This window comes from Mirounga angustirostris, unplaced genomic scaffold (genome assembly GCF_029215605.1).
Source record: "Mirounga angustirostris isolate CCGP_5_RB_7025 unplaced genomic scaffold, mMirAng1.0.hap1 SCAF_3, whole genome shotgun sequence".
Classification (NCBI taxonomy): domain Eukaryota; kingdom Metazoa; phylum Chordata; class Mammalia; order Carnivora; family Phocidae; genus Mirounga; species Mirounga angustirostris.
The window spans coordinates 78,503,024-78,519,499 of NW_026991711.1; the positions used below are offsets into that span (position 1 = coordinate 78,503,024).

General features: G+C 45.1%; 1 protein-coding gene across 3 annotated transcripts in view; it reads left to right on the forward strand.

Moving 5' to 3' along the window:
- The first annotated feature begins 2,421 nt into the window (after positions 1-2,421).
- The window catches only part of LATS2 (large tumor suppressor kinase 2), a 75,825-nt gene continuing 61,770 nt past the window's right edge, over positions 2,422-16,476 (forward strand). The window contains exons 1-2 of one of the 3 annotated variants that reach the window (XM_045869165.3): positions 2,422-2,611; positions 15,230-15,779. In XM_045869165.3, the coding sequence (XP_045725121.2) occupies positions 15,438-15,779 (342 nt within the window). In that variant the 5' untranslated portion in view covers positions 2,422-2,611; positions 15,230-15,437. Of the gene's footprint in view, positions 2,612-3,454; positions 3,606-15,229; positions 15,780-16,476 lie in introns of those variants that run through there. The other 2 variants (XM_064586301.1, XM_064586302.1) reach the window with 2 other exon arrangements.

Sequence of the window (16,476 nt, forward strand, 5' to 3'; positions counted from 1 at the left end):
CTTGCTTTTTTTCGAACACATCTACAAGACTGTCAGCTCCAGCAGGGGATAAATCATGTGGTTTTGCTCTCCATGGTATCCCCTGTGCCTGGTTTAGCCCATGACTCATGGCAGTACTCAAAAAATAAAAAAACAAAAAACCCTAAGGAATGAATGACTTCGTATCAATAAACACATATCCAGAATAACAATAAACATGACCATTAATCATAATATTCTCCTGCATAGGTGTGTCAATTTGTCCAAGCAAGCTTTTTTTTTTTTTTAAGATTTTATTTATTTATTTGACAGAGAGAGAGTGTGCGTGTGCACAAGCAGGGGAAGTGGCAGACAGAGGAAGACAGAGAAGCAGGCTCCCCACTGAGCAGAAAGCCCTATGTGGGACTTGATCCCAGGACCCTGGGATCATGACATGAGCTGAAGGCAGACGCTTAGCTGACTGAGACACCCAGGCACCCCTCCAAGCAAGCTTCTATTTAGAAGTTTACCTGTTTCCAATTTGTTTCATATATAGATATTTGAAAACTTTTAAAAAATGGTTTTTTTAAAGGCACAAAGAATAACACAGCACACATGATTAAACCTATTCACCCAGAATCAACAAATTTTAAGATTTTGACAGTTTTGCCTCACTTTTTAAATAAAAGAAATAACATATTGGAGGTAAAGTTGAAGTCCTCATTCTGCTCTTCTCAGTTTAATTTCCCTCCTTCCTTCTACATAGGCAACAGCCATCATGAATTTGGTGCATCTTCTTGCAGTCTCCATGTCTATACTTATAAAAGTATTGATTAGTATAGGTTCTGTGGCATTTTATTGATGAATATGGTATCATAGTGTATATACAGTTCTGCACCTTGCTTTTTTTCCACTCTACAATTCGAATTCTATCATTTATCCTATGAAAAGCATAGAGCTAGTTCATTCACTTAGCTTTTTTGTCACTTGAATATCTACCTTTTATTTTCCTATTATTCCCTATTGCTGGGTATTGTAGGTTATTCTTGATTTTTCACTATTGCAAACAATGCTTTAATGGTCAGTATAACTACAAAATTTTATTGGGGTTTATACAAAATTTTTAAGTCACTAAATTCCTTTTATTTGCAACATTTCTTTGACCAAAAAAAAAATGTTTTCTTTAATTATGTTTACATCTTCGAAGACAGCAAGGGCAGGACCTTTAAACATACACAAAGAAGAATCGCAGCCAGCCCTGCCCGCCTGGGGCTGGGGAGGAGAGAGTGAGTTCAGTGTATGAGTGAAAAGGTACACAGGTGAGTGCAAGACGGACTCAATTACAGAATACCCACTGGGGACTTATACTGTCCAAGATGCCTGGGTAGAGCACAGGATAAGATTGAAAAATGAAATTGAACTCTAAGCCGCACAATCATTGGTTTAATTACCAGAGCTCAAAGAGTAGAGAAAACAGGAGAGTGATCTAGGAAGATTCATTCCTTGTGAGAGCTAAGACGGAGGCAGGGCTGAAAGCCTGGGTGGGAATTAGATGAAAGTGGACAGGATGGCAGACCAGGGACTTGTAAGGTTGTTAAAAAGTCCAGAGATAATTACCTTCATTACCATTTCTTTTCACATTAAAATTTAAGAACTTCACAAGAACTTATTAGTTAAAAAGGAAATCGGACTGGCTTTTAAAACAATATTAGCCCTCACCATCACCTGCCACAGACTGTAGGTGGTAGGAAGTATGTCAGGAGAGTCCAGAAGTAGATTAAGGATTGCTTCCAGGCTATTAGTTCAACTCACATCTCTGCACAATCCCTGCACATGCCCGTGTACCACACCCACAGACCACAAATGGAAATGCAAAACTCAGACTCACTTGTTGGTATACATTTCTATCTAGTTCTGCACATCATGAAACATCTCATAAACAAAATTTCCACAGCACTGGGGTTTGATTAAATTAAAACTAATTTTGGATATACATTTGAACGTCGTTTATTACTTGATTCCATGGACTAAGCTGTCCTCTTCTATCCCCTACTTTTAACAGCTGACACCTATTTGGTAACTTGGTGGCTCCTTCAGGCCTGTTAACTTACTTTCTTCGCCAGGGCTGGTGTGAGACGCTTAAGAAAACAGTGGCTTTAACGACAGTTACCAACTTTTATACCAGTGCAGTCGAAGCGGCAATACTGGAGCTGGGGGTGGATGACAAAGTGGCAAAAAGGTCCGCAAGAGTCGGCGGGGAGGCCGCGGGCAGGTGGCGACGGGCGCTGTTGGCCGCGACCGGGAGGCAGGAAGCGGCGGCGGGGCGGAGCGGGCCGGCCGCCGAGCAGCCAGGGCCGCAGGCGCCCCGCCCGGGCTGGTATGCGGCCGAGAGTGACGCGGGAGGCGGGGTCACGTGACGCCCGTGGAATGCCAACAATGTAGCGAATGTCCCACTTGGGTCTGCGCGCTGGAACCTCGGCGTGAGCGCCCCGGGAAGATGGAGCAGCCGCCGCCCGCGCCGCCGCCGCCCGGGGCTCCCCCGTACCCGTGGGGCCAGCAGCCGCTCCAGCCACTGGCGCCCGGTCCCCCGGCGCGCGAGGCCCCGGAGCCACGGACGAGGACGCCCCGGAGGGTGTAGACCGCGCCCCAGGAGGTGAAGGGGCAGGGGCGGGGGGCGTGTGGCCAGGGGCCAAGGCGGGGCGGCTGGAAGTTTCCGCGGGCCGGCGGGGCCCCGGGGCGCCCCGCGCCCACCCTCGGGCCGCTGCGGGCCGCGGCTCCGGGAGGGGCGCCCGACTCGGCGGGGCGGCCCGGCCGAGGGGCGGGGAGCGGGGCGGCCGAGGAAGTTTGTCCCGAGCGGAGCCCTGCGCCCTGCCCCCACGGCCCCCGCCCGGCCCGGGCCCGGAGCCGCCTCCGCTGGCGGCGCGTCGTCGCGGGCCGTCCGGAGTCAGCCGAGCCGGGGAAGTTGGGAGCGAGCGCCCGGCCGGCGGGGCTGCGCCGCTTTGTTGTGCGCCGGGCGGCCGCGGCCGGGCTCCCGGCGGGGCTGGAGCGGCCCGGCCCGGGGCGGCGAGCGGGGCGTCCCGAGAGGCCGTCCGCGCCAGGGGTACCCCGTCTCCACGGTCCTGGGGAGCTGGGCTTTTACCCCGAGACCCGGCCGGGCGCCGTGCCGGCTGGGGGGCCCGACAGCGTCGGGATCCCGCGCCCGCTGCACCGCGGTCCACAGAGGCCGCGCCGTCGTCCGCCCCGGGCGGTGCGGTCGTCCCCCCACAGGCCGCGGTGTCGTGCCCCCGCTGGCCGTGCGGTCGTCGCCCGACCCGCCTGCCACGGACAGTGCAGCCCGCAGAGCCCCCGGTGGTGCCGGGCCGGCGCTCGCTCCGACCTCTCCAAGTTTGCCTCCCGGTCCTCGCGGGTCGCAGCCCGAGCTTCAGGGACGCCTTCGCGGCCGTGAGAGCGGCGGCCGTTGCATAATACGCCTTTCCTGCGTCCTAGTTTAGCCGACTTTCTGGAGCTTGTCTTTTCTGATGCAACCTCACGTGCAGTTAGTTCCCCTGCCGGACTCCGGCGATGCGGATTCTGAGTTTATTCGCGTTTTGCCAGTCACCTCTCCGCAAGCCTGCCTTCGGAACTTCAGGAAGAGCATCTCTCTCGGGGTGAAGTCTGGCTCGCGGGGTTGGGCGGGAGTGCAAGCCTGCAGCAAACCTGGCGTCCTTTGATCCCGAGTCCCCGGTACCCCAGGGGAAGGCGGGGAAGGTAGACCCCTCCCAGACGAAGGTGAAACTCACCTGACGGCACCGGGGCCCGGGTGTCCTAGGCTGCTGGCTGGCTGTATGTTCTGAGCCCTTCGAATGAGAAGTTGTTTTTTTTTTTTTCCTTGCAATCATAACCGTGAAAGTATACTTTATTTGTAGTTTTATTATGACAAAATCTTAAACAAGAACTTTTACATTTTCACACGTACGGAGGATATAAGTGAGCGTGCTCTTAATAGTAATCTAGACTTTTAAAAAATTGTTTAACAGTACTCTTAAACCAGGGACTATACATTTGGCAGATAAAAATCCAGTGGCCAAACAGCTCTCTTCCCAAAGTATTCGGCAAATATGTTACATTTTTAAAGGAAAGTTGGCCCACATTTTACTAAGAAACTTAAATATACTGAAATTTGAGTGGAAAGTCACAAAATGTGTATTGTCTTTTTACAGGTGTTCTGTTTAAATTAGTAGATGAGGAGCCTCCCTTTAATAATGGAGAAAGCAACTCGTGACTTATTTTTAGGAAATTTGTACTAAGTAGATCTTGCTCCATATAGTTAGTTGAATCTCAGGATAAATCCCTCCATATGGATCACCATTTTTGAGTGCTAAATCAAGAGACTAAGCTGACTTGTATCTTTTACTTTTTCCTTTAGCTTTTACTATTTCCTATTTTTACTCTTTCTTTTCGTAATAAGGTAGTAACAGAACAATCTTCCAAAATAAGAATGCAGAGACTGTTTAAGAAAGTCTGTTTTAAATTATAATTAACAAGACACTGTGTTATTCAGCCTCTCATAAAATTTGGTCTCATTATCCAGGTATATAGAACACTGTTTAATGAGTACACCAGCATTCCTTTGAAATTAAAATTGCTAAACATTTAATAAATCTCAAAATGTAAAGCAATTGAAAATGGCATCTGAACAGAAGACCTCATGCAAAAGTATTAAGTTGAATTACTAGAATCATGGAATTTTAGAACTGGAAAGGATTCTACTAGTCTCTCCTTCTAGGTGGAAATAGTTTTGACCTAAGTGTAAATTGGAACTGTACATATTTCTTTCCTTAGCAAATCACAGGGTTGATGGGAGGGACTTTCCTTTGGTGGGAGGGGAATGTTTTTACAATAAGATGCCTTGTTATTTTAAATGCTGTGTTGTAAATAGCCAGCCCTAGGCTTCTAAATCCCACTCTGTTGGGGTGGGGATGGCGGGGGAGGGGGGGTGTTGAAGCTGATAAATTCACCATAAACATAGGAAGGATTTGGGAAAGCTTTTGGAGGGGGCGGGGGTGTTCTGCTTTGTATTAGATAAACCAGACCAACACAGTTTTTGAAAAGTTGCTTTTATATTTCATTTCATGGTTGTAATGTGAAACTTGTAAACAGTGTTCCCTACTGACTTTTAAAAAAAATGACTTGAAGAAATAGAGAAGATTACTCAGTGCTTTTACTTTGTCTTGACTGTAAATCTGCTTTAAAAAGGAGCACAATATCCTGATCAGCCGAATGAAGGGGTTGGGCTTGATAATCCCTAAAGTGACGGACTTCCAGCTCAAAAAATTCTCTGAATTTCCTTCCTTTTTACAAAAGCCTATTGCTTAGTAATTTCTCTGGAGAGAACTGGGCCTCTATGGCACAAGTCCGGGGGTCACCATTCCCATTATATGTTGCGTGGGTGATGCTGTATGAACCAGGGCTTTATACACAGAGCACCTGTGAATGGCTCCTGGTGTTTGGGCCACCAGTTTCTCTCTAAGTCAGCTGTTCTCTCAGTATTTTTAAAGCTAATGTTATTTGATCTATAATTTCATTTTTGAAGTATTCAAACAAGGTAGTGTTGGAAATAAAGATAATGGTTGTGATACTAAAATTAGAATTGACATTACTTAATGTTTACTGTTCACTATATGAAAACCTTATATTGCTTACCATCTAGACCATGTCAACCTAATTGTAACAAATGGTTTCTTAAGTTAATGAAATACTTTTTGCCCATGTGCTAATCTTTGACATTCATAGGAATTTTTCTGGAGGACAAGTGAAAAATCTCATGGTTTGTAGCAGTGGTTTATATTTATTGTTAACCAGCATTGCTCTATTGGGGTGTAACGTAGATTCTATAACCTCTAAATTAGCAAGGATGGTAAAGATTTTATGAATGTAAGTTGGCTCTTGAATGGAGTGGGCCTCTGGAGTATTGGCCTCCCTGCCTCCAAGCAGTTTTCCTGATTAGGAATTCTAAGAACCAGCAGGTTTCATTCCTAATTAACATCATCCCTACCTCAGAAGTCTCCTATGTTCTCATTAAATGTACCCAGACAGTTTACCTGCTCCCTCCCCAACATTATCTGCCTATTCATTTTTCTCTTCTATGTTTGAGCCTTTTCACAGGAAGTTCCAGACTCTAAGAATAGCTTCACACTTCCTTCATCAAATCATAGCCTTTTAGCCTTTCCAGTTTTGGTGAAACAATCCTTTCTCTGGTAGATTTTCTCCAAATAGGCACATGGACTGGGATTCTTTGGACAGTCACAGTATTACCTCTGTCCATAGCAGGACTCTCAAATGGGATGGGTGTTCTGATTCCTTAGCTGGCGTATGTCTGAAATTTGGAGGGAAAGGAAGCAGCGCTTTCTTAAAGACTGAAAACCCTTACTGGGGTATGGAGTTGAAGATACGGAGACCCATCCTGTATAGTTGCTTGCTGTTAGGAATGCTGCAAATAATGGATAATAAATCTGTCTATAACCTGATCATTCTGTGTGGTCATCTAGAGTACAGACTTCTGTGGCTCCATTTTTTATGCCTTTGTTCATAATGCATACATATATATCCCACAGATATCAGGTGCAGAGCTAATAAAAGAATGTGATGGTTTGTTTTTCCTCTAGATTGTAAGCTTATTTAGAGGTGAGACCCTGTTCTACTTGGCTGAGACCTCATAATACCCAGCAAAGTATTGGCATATGGCACTTCTAAACCCACTACAACCTTGTGATTGCACTATTTATTGGAGAATTTTCCTGGATCCCCAGAGGGCTGTAATAACTGATTTCCTCAAAGACCTTCATTATGAGGGGGAGCCACTGTTGTGTGGTTTCCCAGCCTGGACAGTACTGGAAAGGTACATCAGCATGGTAGTTGGTGATTCTGACATTTGGCATCTGGCTGGAGGCCTGCCCTGCCCTGTCTGCCTGACTTAGTTTCAACTTTGCTAGTTAATTATAGTAAGGATATGATTTTAATAATAACTGGAATTTTAGGTCCAAGAAATACTGTTTTAAAAAATGCCGGTGTTTGTCATTAGTGTGGGTCTCAAGAGACATGGGTTTGGTTGATTCTGTGGTTGGTGCTTGATGTGTGTTTAGCATCCAGTGTGGGTTCATGAAGCACTAACAGATATTAGAATGAAAGTTCATGAACATCTGATCGCACTTTCCAGGATTGGAATTGGGTTTGAGAGGGCCAAATTAAGGGATACTTCAAATATTGCTCTCACATTTTTACATGAGCCACCTATTCTAAGTAGTTGTCTCAGTTCCAGGTTTGAAAGTGAGGTGTTTTTGTTTTGTGAGTTGTGAAATAGTTTTGAAATTCTGGTGTCTAGTTTCTTTTAAAGTATATTTAAATTGATTGATGATGCCAAATGAATTTCCAAAGTTAGATTTACTTTGCTTGATACCCTCTTTTTTAAAATCCACATTCATGAGGCCTTAGGGTCATATTTAGAAAATTCTTGATGAAAGAACTTATTAAAATGATATAGTAGTGTGTCAGAGTAGCCCATTTCTAGCTGCAATCTTTGGTGAGTATTCTCATGAAAAATTCTTTCATAAGTTCATAATTTGGCCATGAAATCAACTGTCTTCAAACTAAAACCTAAAATACAAGGTCTCAAGCTGAGAAAATACTTTAATTCTTTATGAGACTGAGGGAAAGTTTCATGCTTTCCAGACTGTTCAGGCAGGAGCACAGTTTGCCCAGAGGTGCTGTGGTACAGATTCGCTTAGAGAGACAGGGCAATACCTGTGATGGTCCCAGGACCAGTGCTTTCTGTCAAGGTGATGGTGGAAGATGGGAAGAACACGAGGAGAGTGTGTGGTGACCTCCAACTCCCGCCACGCAGAGGAACTTCCCCAGCGGTGGGTTTATGGGGTGTGAATGAATCACTCTTTCGACTTCTGTATATGTTTGAAATTTTTCTTTTTTTTAAAAAGATTTTATTTATTTTTTAGAGAGTGAGCGAGAGAGAAACAGCATGAGAGGGGAGAGGGTCAGAGGGAGAAGCAGGCTCCCCGCCGAGCCGGGAGCCGGATGTGGGACTCGATCCCAGGACCCTGGGATCATGACCTGAGCCGAAGGCAGACGCTTAACCATCTGAGCCACCCAGGCGCCCTGTTTGAAAATTTTCATCCTAAATTGTTGAGGGGAAACAAAAAGAAAAGAAACCGAGACCTCTGGTCCGGATTCTGCTTAAGGGCTTATCCACTTGGTATTTCTCGGCTCATGCATCCATACAGACATCAACACAGAAATGTCTTGCTCACCTGTGCCGGCCAGCTTTATAACTGGAATGTTTGTGGGACACATGAGTGCTTAAAACCCCAAGTATCTCAGGAGCGCGGCTCTTTGGAAGCTGCTCGCTGTTGTGTGTTTTTCGGCCTCCTGGCGGTGGGGGTGACGGCGTGCTTGGGAGGGCGAATGTGGCACCTGGCAGGTTAGACTGCGCTCTGTGAGGGGACTTTGCCCTCCTGGCAGCGCCCTGTCCTGAGGTTCGGTCTCTGCATGTGTCACTGTGTGTAGCAAGGGAACCATTCTTCAAACGCTAGTTAGCGAAATGTGAATAGTTAGACGATTTTCCCCCCGTTTTTGTATGAGTGTAAAAAATACATAGTATTTATCATTTTAATCTTTCCTAAGTGCATAATTCAGTTGCATTAAGTACATTCACATTGTTACTGCAATCATCGCTGCCATCTATACTCCAAGCTTTTTCATCATCCTAAAAGACACTGTACGCACTAAATAATAGCTCCCCGTACCCCTGGCCCCTGGTCATCTCCATTCTGCTTTGTCTCTCTCAAGTGGCATATTCCAGGCGCCTCATGGAAGCAGAATTGTGAAGTATTTGTCCTTTTGTGTCTGACTTACTTCACTTAGCAGAACATTGTCAAGGTCCATCCATGTTGTAGCCTGTGTCAAAGTTTCATTCCTTTTTCTGACTGAATAATATACTGTGTTATGCAACTTTATATGATAGTTATTTGTGAACTCCACTGGGGAACATTTCACCTGGGCCCACATCTTACACTTCAGAGGAAAAGCACTGCTGTTTACTGAGTGCCTTCCGTGTGCTCAGCCTTGTGCCAGACGCTCTCCCGCGCCGCCCTTAGACCAGTGGCAGAATTTATCACCGGTGTAGGATGGAGGGGACAGACCCAGAGCTAGGTGACTTCCTATGTTCATTCAACAGATGCTTCTTGGGGCCTATGTGTGTGTCCGACAGGCAGGCTCCTGCCCCACGGACCTTACAGTTGAGGTGATTCAAGACGAAAGCAGGCACGTCAGTCATTCGTTATACTCTGGGACGTGGCTGTGAGTGAACACCAGGGTCTCTGGGGTTGGGTGGGCAGGGAGGTCCTTCTGCGAAGGGGTTTTTTCAGCTGAGAATTGTAGGAGGCATAAGTGAACCAGACTGGGAGTGGTATTTGTTCCTCGCAGAGAGAATAGTCTTGCTAAGTTCCAGAGGTAAGGAAGAATTTGTTGCCTTTAAGTTCCCCGGGGCCATCCAGCTTGAACCTGATGCTGGCTGGTTGGGAAGCAGTCAGCTTCCTGAGGTTCAGGTACTGCTCCCAGGCCTGGCTGCAGGCACACGTTTCAAACATTAAGTCTAATCACTTAAGTTTTTCTCTCTTCATGCTTTTCTTTTTTAAAAAGGAAGATTCTTTAACTTTTCAAGCATTGCTATCAAATAGTCATTTAAAGAGGAGTCACTTGGAGTGAGCATGAGATACCTACATTTCTACATTCAGTTTGGTACCTTTTCCACTAAGCCAGTCTGGACTTTGCCCTGGTCTTGTCTCTTGACTTGATTAAAGCCTTTTTTGTCTAACTGATTCTGAGTCCTGAACTTCTTAGTAATTCTAATAATTGGCCAGTGTGTTGTGCGTTACAGATGAGAATGATCTCACATGCAGTTTCACCTGTGATCTTCAGAGCAGCCCTGTCAAGTAGACAGAGAAAGGCTTGTTACCCAGTAGGAAACTGAAGCTCGGAGAGGTAAAGTGCTTGCCCAGATCACATGGAACTAAGTGCCAGATCTGGGGGTGGAAGCCAGCTCCAGCTGCTTTTTCCTTTGCACCGAAACGGCCGTCTTCTGAAACAGCCTCCCCAGACCTGTCCTTACCTCCTGATAAGTGCCCTTCTCCATCCCCACCAAGGCTTCTTTCTTGATGCTCATTGTCCAGGTGGTTGTCCTAGCTCAGAGACTGGTGCTACCATCAGCTCTGGTTTCTAAACCAGAAACTTGGCCTCCCCTTTCAAACCTTTAGTCCTCTAGTGAACATCACCAACCCTTACGGGTTCTATTTCTTAAGCTGTTAAATCCACTCACTTCTTTCTGTTCTCCAGCTAATATTCTGTTTCAGATCCCCATAATATTTTGGGTAGACTTTTATTGTCACATTATCTAAGTAATCGATCTTCTTGTCTGTCTCCCATCTTAAACTGTGAATTCCCTTAAAGTCAGAGGCTGGTCATTATTTTCTGTTTTTCTAGAACCTAGTAACAGAGCCATCTTGTATGGGTGTTCAGGTTGTGCGCTGTTCAAGGGCCTTACACGTAAAAGGGCATGCCTCACATCATACAAATGCTCGCTTATATGAGGGCATGTGTAGCCTACGGGGAGACCCTGGGCCACTCACGGAATACCTGTACAGCAGTAGAGAGTCACCTCCCCGGATAAAGCCACATGGCGTGCATGTTATGTACCTGTTCTGGAGAGTACACATGATCACTCCTCTGTCACTTGCCTCAGAGGTCCAGTTCCCTCCCTCCTTGTGATTTAGACTTTATCTGCCCCCCTCACCTGGGGGGTGTATATTATGTGTGTGTGCATGCCTGTGTGACAGATTGTGACATGTGGCATCGGTAGGTTTTCAGAGAGGGCCAGGCCACTATCCACAGAGCTCTGGAAAGCTCCCCAGGGCAGGAGTTGCCCATGTTGTACAATAATATAGTAACAAACAATTTACTTGAGGAAGGGGTACCTTTTTATAGTCCCACAAAGGTACCACATGAACCACTAGGGCTCTGCCGATAACTACACAGAAAGTGTGGTGGTAGAAGCAATGTCTTAGAGCAGACCACTCACTCCTCAACTCCTCCTAGCTCTGGGGCTGGAGTCACAGGGCCTCCGGAAGCCATAAGAAAGGCAGCACAATTTGCAAAAGCCCCAAACTGGAAATAACCCAAATGTCCTTTGGTGGCAGAATGGATAAACAAGTATGTTCATACAATGGAATATTACTCAGCAGTGAAGAATAGCAAACTCCTGGTACATACCACTGTATGAATAACCAAACAGTGTCGACCAAAATAAGCCAGACATGAAGAGTACAGACCATGTCATTCCATGGATATAAAGTTCAAAAACCAGTCAGACTAATCCTTGGTGTTAGAAGTTAGTGAAGGCGATTCCCCCTGGGGCATTGGTCTGTGGGGGGCTGGGGGCTTCTGGGTTATAATGACACACTCCTCGATCTAGGTGCTATTTATAAGGGTGTGTTCTTTGTGAACATTCATTGATCTTATGATTTGTGCACCTTAAGAAGTATATGTACAACTTAAATAAAAACATTCCTCCCCCCGTCCCTCCAAAAGACTGACTTCTTCCCCAGCTTTCAGCAACTTTGTGTTTTTAGAGTAAATTCCAGAGGGCTTTCAAGCCTCAACCCACCAGGGCCTCTTTCACCTGTGCCTGGCTCCGCTTCTCTCTGCTGGTGTGGCTGGGCAGAGAGGACATCCCCACATCTGGGGTTTGGCATTCTCACAGTTCTTTTTTCTTCAGTGTGGACTGTCTCCTGTGGCCCTTGCCCTTTCTTAGCTGAGTACAAAGCAGTTTTGTACCTTCTCTTAAATCTGCTAATGTCACTTGATGGTAAAATGAGACTGCTCTTCTAGGTCATGCCAGTTGGGAGGGATACGAGCTCTCCACTCACTTACCTACTGCTCTCTCTCTCTATGGCTGAGCAGACAGCTCCCTAGCTAGGTGAATGTCCCGCATGCTGGTGCCAGTCATTGATGTTTCTAAGGCCAGACTAAGCCCAGACGTCTGGCCAAGGTGTAACCAGCTTCTGATCTCTCTCTCCTCCCTCCCTGGGATTGCTGCACCTCACCCAGGCTTTCCTCATCTACCTGGTGTGTTGCGATTGTCCCTTCCAGTCCACCTTTCAGTTGGCTTCCAGACTCAACTCTTCAAAGGGCACTTTGGCCACATCACTCCTTAGCTTCACTGCAGACAATGACTTTCCACTTTGTCTGCAAGGAGTCCAGACAATTAACATGGCCTTGAAGGTCCTTCCAGATGGAGCCTTGTACACCTTCCACAGTCTCATCTCTCCATAACTCTCCAGGAAAAGCCTTTGCCACACAGATGTGAATGTGAAGGGTGGGGCCTGTTCCTCTCCTTTGCATATGCCCTTCCAGTTGGCTGGAATTCCGTTGTTCCCTACACTCAGATTCAGTTATCTCTACTTCACAGCTTTTTCTGGCTTTCTCCTTTAATCTCCCATTTGTTAGATGATTTCCCCCCTCCTCTTGGGCATCTCTTTTCCTTTGAAGCTGTTTATTTGGCTACCTCACGCTCACCTTGCTGAAGGCCAGAATTTGTTTTTGTTTGTACTAGCAGTGCCTAAGACTTAGTAGGCTCTTGATGAATGTTTGCAAGGTGGATAGGTGGGTGGATGGGGCTTAGATGAGTAGATGGTAGAGGAAGGGTGAATACATTTTGACTGCAAAGAAACCCTCCCTGATTATTTATTGTGAAGATAGGATAATTTGTCTTGTGTGTTTCAGTTTTCAAAAAAAGGGAAAAAAGACCCTAGAGATTGGAAATAAAGTGATTTGTGTAAATTCCCACAGGAAAAGATACAATTCTCCTGCCTTTTCTCAGACATAGTGAGAGTCATCAGGATTCTCCATACGTGCTTGGCAGCTCCTTGAGAATCTCTCTATTTTTGCTGGAATGGGAATTCATGGTTTTAGAAAGTTAGGTATTTCAAAACAGATGCTTAGACCACGAAGTCACTGAAAATGAGTGTGGTTGCAATATGCCCATTTTACACCAATTAAGCAGAGCTCTGGGCTTCTGGCCCCCTGCCAACACTCTGGTCCAGGCCCCAGGGAAATCTCAGCAGTTCTTGGATCTAATTGTTCACTGTCTGCAAGGTCTTAAAACAGTCATTTCGGTGACTTTACTATGTTAGATGTTGTGCATTAAAATATAGATTTCATGTTGAAAAATGTATTTAGTCTGATTCTTACTTTCTAAATAGAATCTTCCCTCAGTTTCATTGAGAACGATAGTTAGAACCTTTTAAGACCTTCCATCTCCCCACCTCTAAGAATAGTAATTTTAATGTCATTTCTTCAGATTTATGGTCCTATATGATTATGAAATAGATCTATATAAGTAAATTCACATAGAACTCTTAGAGCCTGGCACATAGTAGATACTGGATAAATATTAGCAATCATTTTTCTTTCTGCAAGACAAAGTCTGTGAAGCAGATTTCCATTTTACAGTTCTAAAATTCCTTACTGAAACAAAAAGTCCAGAGCCCTTTGCCCTGTCCTTTTAAAGACTGCTCTTTTTTGAATCGATTTTTCTTTGTTCATTAAAATGCAAAATGCTTTTCCTTTACAGTTTGCTCTTAGAGTTCTGTGGGTTAAAAGGAGTGAAATGAGTGAGGGCAGAAGAGGAGGGAGGGGGAGAGGGGCCACTAGAGCTTCAGGTGTGAGCCCAGAGGCTGTGCAGCAGGCCTTTGCTTTTGCCACCAGTGGGCATCTGTGCTCTGGTGATGACAGCTAATTACACAAATAATAGTTACACGAGTACTAGAAAGCATGGTTTACCAAAAACTTCTATGTTCCAAGTGCTACTGAGCCAGTTCCATGCATGGTCTTGCTCAGTGCTCACCACTGCCCTCTCACCAAGTGGTGTCATCTGTTTCACCCAGGGAGGGTGAGGGAAGTTAAAGGACTTGTCCAAGGTCACCCAGCCAGCAAGTGACTTGAGCTAGATCCTGCTTCCAGGAGAGCTGGCTGCTAAGGGCAGTATTGGGTTGGACTCCATTTTGTTTTCGGAATGCAAGAACAACAGAGTAGTCAGTGAATTAGGCCTGGGGTAGGTATAATTCACTATCAGAAAATGGCTTTGTGATCTCTAGTCCTTTTTTTTTCTTTTTTTAAGATTTTATTTATTTGCCAGAGAGAGACACAGTGAGAGAGGGAACACAAGCAGGGGGAGTGGGAGAGGGAGAAGCAGGCTTCCTGCTGAACAGAGAGCCCAATGTGGGGCTCGATCCCAGGACCCTGGGATCATGACCTGAGCCGAAGGTAGACGCTTAACGACTGAGCCACCCCGGCACCCCTGATCTCTAGTTCCATATGTACAAGCCGTTTCCATGCTGTAGTAGGTGATCTGTATGAATAACTTATTGATATAGCCACTTGTTAGTATGGTCATAGTGACTCTGAAAGAAATCACCCATATGCTTTTACTAGTCCCCTTCCATGTAAGTATCAGTTTCTGCAAGAAAGGTATTTAGGTCACAATGCTGATAAGAACTTCACTACTTTGTAAAAAAACCAGGGAGTAGTTACCTTCAAAGTCTTACAGCACATTGTGTTAGAACTGCTTTCAGTTGCAATATAGGACACCTTTAATGTGATGAGTTTTGTGGTATCTTCCAGGAAGTTTGGGAGGGCTTTATAAGGAGTAATTTCCAAAGACATGGAAGGACCACAGGTTCAGAGCTGAGGTGGGGGAGAGTTAGTAAAATCACGGAGATAAGAGACAAAGGTGTGGGTTATGAGTTGAGTGGTTATTAGGAACAAGCCAGAAATCCAAGACCTCATGTAGAAAGTTTAATCCTTAAATACTCAAGCTGTAAATTTCAAAATGAAATTATATTATAATGAGTTACTTTAAATGAGCTATCAATTGTTAATACTACTCTCTCTTCTTGCCTGAGTCAAATATTTCTAAGTCAGTATGAGCTTGTAGAGATTTACTTTATTGCAGATTACATATTACAGGAAACATCTTGGGACAGCCCTAGATGTCATGTGCACCAACCAGAGTTGAACGGTATTTTTATCATTTCTGAGAGGTGATGTGTTCTTTCTTAATCCTTCCAAGTGGAATATTTTCAAGATCATTGTCCATTTCTGAAAACTCTTGTTAACAGTATGTGAAAACCACAAATGAATATGTTCTTTCCATTTTCTTTTTCAGATAGCGATGATCTTCAAAATGAAGACTCTGGAAAATTTTAGGTTCTCTACAGGAACTACAAAAATTGAAGGAATGAAGGTTTTCAAAAGGAAATTGTTTTGAAAGTATGTTTACAACTAACTGATACTGTTGACAGTTTTGTTTTTTTTTTTAATAATAAAACGCTTTAAGAAGATTGTATTTATGGTAAAAGGAAACTGGACTAACAATGAGGCCAAAGACTTTTCCTGCCACAACTTACTCTGGAAATAGCCGCCAGCGACTGCAGGAGATTCGAGAGGGCTTAAAGCAGCCGGCCAAGTCTTCCGCTGAGGGGCTGCCTGTGGGACCAAACAGCGATGTTTCCCTGGCCACCAAAGTCCTGGGGGGCAAGGATGCTGCCAGGCAGCAACAGCAGATGAGAGCTACCCCAAAGTTCGGACCTTATCAGAAAGCTTTGAGAGAAATCAGATACTCCCTGTTGCCTTTTGCTAATGAGTCCGGCACTTCCGCAGCTGCCGAAGTGAACCGACAGATGCTGCAGGAACTGGTGAATGCGGGATGTGACCAGGTGGGTGTAACCTCCCTGAGGCTCCTGCGGTGGCAGTTATAGTAAGTAGTCCATCCGAACACCGCTGAGAAGCCAAAGATCCTGTGCTTGCCACTTGAAGGCTAAGAGAAGTGTTTCTAGGTCAAAACCCAAGGCCCTTCCAATGTGCCATCACATTGTTTTCCACTCTCTCTCCAGAAGGGTCTTTTTGGCCACTTTTCCTTTTCAGGCAAGATCCAGAAGTTTCTGAACTCTACTGAAATTCTGTTCTGTCCCTGTGATGTTGAGAAGGGCTTTCACACTTAGTCCTTTCTTTGGGGTTTATTTGGGCTTATTCTGAGCTGTCAAGAGGAAGGTACTGACTTCCCTTGTTTCTGGCTTGTGCATTCATTTTACTTAGTTAAGGGAAAGGTTGATTAACATTATTTGGCTCTTCCTTAGACTCTGCTTTCTCCTATTTTAAAAAACAGTATGTATACCATTATAGGAGACTATGTTAAGGAAATGATCAAGCTTGAGAAGTCATCAAAGTGGTGGCAACATAGTCTGACTTCTCAGTTGCTTGAGAATAAGGGACACATTAATGGAGGTGGCAACAATGATATATAAATGCACAACTTCTAGCTATACATTTATGATCCTGTGTTGATTCACATAGCCACGTAAAACCCAGGTTGAGGGGCAGGACCATGTAAAATGGAACTAGTGTCCAACCATG